At 39.3% G+C, this 6468-nt stretch overlaps 1 protein-coding gene across 1 annotated transcript; it reads right to left on the bottom strand.

The window, feature by feature from the left end:
• Nucleotides 1–238: 238 nt before the first annotated feature.
• Nucleotides 239–6264, bottom strand: LOC115195851 (neuritin). Its single transcript, XM_029756166.1, has 3 exons — nt 5869–6264; nt 2914–3058; nt 239–1720 (listed from the first exon to the last, which is right to left on the bottom strand). The coding sequence occupies exons 1-3, from the start codon at nt 5921–5923 to the stop codon at nt 1492–1494; spliced, it is 429 nt and encodes a 142-aa protein (XP_029612026.1). The 5' UTR covers nt 5924–6264; the 3' UTR covers nt 239–1491.
• Between the last annotated feature and the right edge of the window lie 204 nt (nt 6265–6468).

The following is a 6468-nucleotide window of genomic DNA, read 5'->3' as shown; positions in this document are numbered from 1 at the left end:
GTGTGTGTGTGTGTGTGTGTGTGTGTGTGTGTGTGTGTGTGTGTGTGTGTGTGTGTGTGTGTGTGTGTGTGTGTGTGTGTGTGTGTGAATTCTAAATGATTGGCTGCATCATCTCGTTTGCTTCAAAGCCATGAATGGACCCAACACCCAAAGACACCTGTCATCATCAGCTATGCTGTTTACACACCACCAATGTATACATTTTGGGAGCATAACTAAGAATAGAACCACACACTTATTTTCAAACATGAACTGTTTTATTTAATATTCTTCATAATTTTAGCAATCTGATTTTTTTTATATACCTGGATAATAATCAATCTGTTTTTTAAACTGTTTGGGATAAAGTAGACTCTATCATTTTTTTCCCCAAATTCATTTGATATACATAGTCTCTTATTTACTTAAATGATTTGGAATAGTCAGGTATTATATGCAACATCCCCAAAAACAAACAAACAAACAAACAAACATAATACACGTATTTTTAAAGGCAGTGAAACCGGGTCTATGCCTTGGCAACATCAATAAAAGCTAGCAAAATGTCGCTTCATCCAGCGATTGATTTCGCGTTCTGAGTATTCTCGTGCTACTGTTCTTTTGGGATGTATGGTTTCATGTAGGTTATACCCTAGGCCTAGGGGTAGCCTATATTTCTTCATAAATGGATGGCAATGTGCTAACATAGAATGGCAACAGTCATATCACTCTTCAGCCATTGTTTTCGTTCGCTACATTGGCCAAGTTTAAGTCATCGTATTGCCATCATTTTTACTTAATAACCAACCATCAAAACGTACCATTGAATGCCTGTAGTCATTCCTGAGATCTCTTTTTTCATTCATATTACTATGCTATTTATATTTATTTTTTCCTAGGGTGATGGTTATAGACATCATATGAAAGTAGAAATATCAGATCCTCAAACAACCTTTTCGATTTATACTTGGCTCGACATTATAAATTTGGCAAATTAAAGTAAATAAAATATCTAAATGGTGAGTATAGGAGACCGACCTGGAGCAAATTGCCTTTCTGTTGTTGATTTCGTTGAGGTAAGCGTGTCTCGCATTAGCCTACAGAGCATGAGCAGCTTGCAATCTGCAATCACCTGAAATAACAGGGATGTCTAGTCTAAGGCTACTAATATAAATAATTCATTGTCGACTTTAATACTATGCCATTCCACGATTGTATGCGGGCAGGGATCCATCAAAATTTCATTATCATTCCAACTCAACACCTGCTAAATATTTAATGTAGTTGACCCCAGGTCAGACAAATATGGCGGAGCAGTCCCAGAAGACGGCCTGCCAATGTCTCTTGCAAAATCAGGTCGCCTTCTCCGGATGAAGTAGCCTATAAATCCATTTGGGTGTAGATGAATTCAAACGTCTTTTGTTTTGTATTTTTTGTGTGGATAGCTAGCACTCGTTTTCTTTTTTTCTTCTTTGTATTTTTTTCCCCGCTTTTTTTCTTTTTTTTCTTCTGCTAAAATGCAAGCCAAGTTACTAAGGCTGAAAGTGCCGTTAGAAGCATCGTGAGACCAAAAGGAACTGTGGGTTTGGAGGCCCCGTTCCCCCCACCACAGAGTTCAAACAAGCTCCCTCTGAACTCCAAGTTTCTGGACTCCTTTTTGAGCTTCTCCCATAGGTCTGTTGCTCCCTCTTGGCAATCCGCCAGCGCAGTGGTCGCACATGAGTGGAAGTCATCCCAATATCTGCAAATCAAATGTAAAAGCAATTAAGAAAGGCTTTACGTTATGTTAGCCTACTGTTGACAACTTGTTTTCTCTCCTTATTGGTTGTCTGTGCTGTATTCGAATAGCCTAAGAGTTTGCTTTCAACACAGTTGTAATAATATTAGAAGGCCAAAAAGAATTCAAGCAATAAATGCATAATAATAAGAAGAAGAAGAATCCGATTATATTTTTGTATTGTAATCTATAGTCGGCCTAATAGCATAGTCTAGTATTAGCATCTCCCTTGAAGGCTAAACGAAAACCACGTTGGTTGTAAATCTACACACTCTGAGAAAGATTCCCTAACGTCACGTGGTTGTATCTAACCGCTCCCTTTTTCAATTTCTCTCCTCTCTCTCAATTCTATTCAAGGGGCTTTATTGGCATGGGAAACATGTGTTTACATTGCCAAATCAAGTGAAATGGATATACAAAAGTGAAATAAACAATACAAATATTACACTCACACAAGTTCCAAAAGAACAAAGACATTTCAAATGTCATATTATGTCTATATACTGTGTTGTCCCGATGTGCAAATAGTTAAAGTACAAAAGGGAAAATAAATAAATATGGGTTGTCTCTCTCTCGCTCGCTCATTCACACGCGCGCCCGCACACACACACACACACTCATGCAACCAGCCTGTCTTGCATCAACTAGCTAGCCAAAGTCATCTGCACGCATGCTCGTCCATCCCTCATTCTCACATCCCCAACGTCCAATCACATGCACAGTCGCATTAACATAGTAAGAACAGTGGCTATAATATCCCATTCACACAAAGGCTATACATTTCAAAGGAGCCACTGCTCCATTTTTTTTATTCATATTGAGACACCCGACGGCGCGTGGCTCCCCCTGATCCTGACTCCGTATCTAATCTAATCGAGGCTGTTGATATTGACCCCCTCAACCCCACGCCACGTCGATAGTATATCTCATTGCAATTATGGAGTGAGCTACGAATAGGGGGAGTAGCCTAGCCTATTAACGTGCTCCTGCTGCCTGCGATTTTCATGATGGAGCTGTCGAATTAAACTGGGGGCTCTACTACCATCTGGTACCAACCGGTTTGGTATATGGGGTGCAGTGCGCCTGCCCCTTTTTGGATTTGATAAAATTCTGCATGTCCCCCGCCCCCTTTAAAAAAAAAAATGAATTCAACTTACATGCAGATGGTCTGCAGATTTTCCTTCTCGTCCAGCTCCTGTGGATAGTTGGCCATATTCTCCCCGAGTTTCAGCAAGCAGTTGGAGAACCCTTTGAATACTGTATCACATTTCCCTGTCGCTCTCACCGCCTGTAGCAGATAAACTGGAATTGTGGGGGGAAAAAATGAATTTATATATTTTTTTAGGATAATGATGTTTTTTTTTTTTTCATTCCAACATTCGATAGTATATGTCTTATAATGACAGGGTAAGTTAATAGTTGATTTTTATGGTGATTCGTTTCCATTTGATTCAGTTTGTCCATTCATTCATGTATTTTCTTAATTTAGCCTTTTTGGGGTAGTTTAAATGGGAATGTTTAAAACTGAACCCTATAACTTATTGTCAAGAAATGTCTTAACATGTTCGCCTAATATAATGCTAGTTTTAACATATCCAACAATTATACATCTGCATTTGATCATACAATCTGTTTGGAGAATGCATTGTGTGATCCCAGCCCAAAAAATGTGTGCAACAGCGACAAAGGAGGATGAGGTAATGCACCGCGGCGGAGATGGAAAAGGGGGTGTGTTTCTCACTGCATGGCTTTTGTGAGTGTTTGGGGGGGGGGTGGGGGGTCTTGTGGTACGCTGTAGTAAATTGTAGTAATATTTGTGTCTGTGCTTATTCAACCATATTAGGGGCGTCCTCCGTCTATAATTTGTTGAACAGAGAAAATTACAGGGTTTGTTGCTAAACGTCCACGCCTTAAATCCAACCTTTTTGACCCGCTCGTGCTCAATTTTGAGGTTGTCAATGGTGGGACGCACTAAGCATCTCTGGTTCGTTAAGCAAAAGATTCGCTCGATTGATCATTTGTTACAATGTTGTCCCATGTCGATTGGTTGCAGAATAATGCACCATGAAGGCTACACGGTTAGGCTATTTATCAATAAATAATAAGGGAACGACAGCGATGGACTGGTTTCATTTAAATTCATCAGTGTAGCCTGGAATAGCCTAGTATTGCGAGCAAATACTAACAACCTCGGTTATAGGTATTTAGGTTTGGGTGATGTGTTAATAAAACAGACATCATTCGTTAAATTGCGTTGTAAAAAAATGTGAGGCTACTGTCATTGCCATCATGCCCTATCAAATCAAGGTGTTGCCAACAAGCAATCCAATGTCACCAAATATGCTATGCGGAAATGTCTAATAGATTCTGACAAGGTCAAGTAATTAACGAATGTTACTGCGTCTCGAGCAAGCGGATTGCAAATTATTTTTGCAGGGATTGTTTACAAAGGGGCAACTCGCGAGAGGATATTATCACACTTGCATTGTAAAAGTACACATAACCCCCATATATTTCTTCACCGTGTGCCGCTCTCACTTGGCACAGACCCTCTTTGAAAAATCTCTTGTAAAATGTGGTATCCTAATTATTTTTATACGTGCAATAACAGGTTTGAAATGACTATGCCCTCTATCCCATTTTCCTTTTATGGACAATTTCTGTTAAATGTGTGAAATTAAGACATTGCCTAGAGAATCTATCACACGTGTTTCTCACATTTATCATATAGGCTACCTCAGCTTTCAGCTCCAATAGATAGCCATATAGCTACAGTAGCCTGAATACTACTACCAGTCACACCCACACTATAGATATAGATAAAGCAGAGTTAACCCGCAGAAAATGTACATGGCACATAAACAAAGAACAGCCCTCAGAATTACCGACTCTGCGGACGACCCAGTCAAACACAAAACACCTAATATCCAAATGATAAAAACGACTATCCATAGCCTATTACGTTCTCGTTTCGTAGGCTAATGTTAAATGTTAGCGATACCACATCTCAAATAAGCGCTGCAATACATTGATATGGCTAGCCTACATTTTTACGGGACAAAATGACACCATAGCTATAATCGAAATACATCCTCCAAATAGATTAGGCCATATAGCCCCATAGATATAGTTGTTTTCTCTCTATAGTCGCCTACATTCTTGTTGCTGAATAGAAAGCGCTTCCATCAAAATAAAGACATTTTATTTTCGTAGACCAAATATAGTCTAATAGTCATATTTGTTAATGAAAAAGTATCCAAATCCTATTTTACATTAAACAATTATCATATCGCTAACCTATACTCCATGCATAAACGATGCATCTGCTAGGCACTCATATTTTGAAAGAGCTTGCCTTTAGATGCTGCATGTCTTCTAGTTAAAATGTTCATTCACAAAGCATGTCAAGTCAAAGCATTTATGTTTAGTCTTTTTTCACAATGGCTCGGCTGCTGAATTATTTATAAATCCCTTGCCACTACAGGATGCTGAGGAGCAGTAGTCTTCCTTTGGCAGCGTTTGCGTTATGCAATGCAAACGAAACACTGGCCTATTTGTGCGTCCCCGTAAACGTTTCCAATCGAAATTACAGGTGCATTCTTATAGAATTTAAAAAATAAAATACATTTTTGGTTTAAAATCATTTTTTTGTTTAGAATCTCCTTTATAACGAATGGAAAAAAACGTGAAATGTGACATAGCCTTTGGATTGTTGTGTCTATTATTGTCAGACGAAATTAGCTCATGCATACCATTGTATATAGCCAGATAATAAACTGATCTCATGCATTCATTGCAATAAAAAAAATACTGACTTGTTCCTGGAAGAAACGATCGAACATTTGACTACAAATAGTTTGCAGGTTGACATGTATCGTTATGAATCTTGCCCTGGAGCCAGATCTGAGCGATTTCCGCTAGATTAGCCAGTTGCAAAATCAAAATTAGCTAAATTCAGAAAAATTACCAATCTGCAGAGCTGCCTTCAGTACAAGAGTCATGACCATAAATGCCACCCTGCAAATAGTTTGGCTTTCATTCTTAACAATTCGCTAATCATTGTTAAGTCAAATATAAAACAATAACGAATCGACCGTGAAAGAGTCACTCACCTAACTGAACAGCAAGAAACAGTGAGATATATTTGCCGGACCAAGTTAATCCCATTCTACGTGTGGTAAAACCATTGGCGTATGCAGATCTTAAAAACTTGGAAAGAAAAACGATGTTGAGGTCTGGGCATCACACATAGCCATCAACTTCCAGCAGCATTCACAGACTCTTGCTTTTTCTCCCGTTGCCTGTTACACTCACGGTGTGGCGAAGAGGAGTGAAATGGTGCACCCCTTGTAAAGCGAGGGCGGTGATCGCTCTTTTTTTTCACTTTCTCCCCATCTCTCGCTCTGCTTCACGCCCACATCGCATGTTTGACGTAAAGGTGACTGTTGGACTCCCCCTTCCTCCCCCTAGCCCACACCTTACACATAGAGTCATTAAAAGACCTGTAGTGATATCTGGGTCAAGGGCACACGTGCGCGCCGAGGACCACACCGGTGGTGTCTGGAGAGGTGAGACTATGGACTCAGAAGTGACCAAATGCCCCTTTTCTTTGTGCCATCGAGAACTAAAAAGAATATGCCAATATGTATCTGATTTGTATATTTGTGGTGTACATTATTTATTATAATATTTAATCATATGTTTACTATGGA

The sequence above is a fragment of the Salmo trutta genome, chromosome 6 (genome assembly GCF_901001165.1).
Source record: "Salmo trutta chromosome 6, fSalTru1.1, whole genome shotgun sequence".
Lineage (NCBI taxonomy): Eukaryota > Metazoa > Chordata > Actinopteri > Salmoniformes > Salmonidae > Salmo > Salmo trutta.
This window is presented reverse-complemented; position numbering and strand designations above follow the sequence as displayed.

Coding starts and splice junctions, on each gene's coding strand:
- LOC115195851 (XM_029756166.1), bottom strand. CDS start 5,923: ATGGGATTAACTTGGTCCGGCAAATATATCTCACTGTTTCTTGCTGTT. Junction 3,059..5,868: donor GTTTCTTGCTGTTCAGTTAG/GTGAGTGACTCT, acceptor CCACAATTCCAG/TTTATCTGCTACAGGCGGTG. Junction 1,721..2,913: donor AATCTGCAGACCATCTGCAT/GTAAGTTGAATT, acceptor TTTGATTTGCAG/ATATTGGGATGACTTCCACT.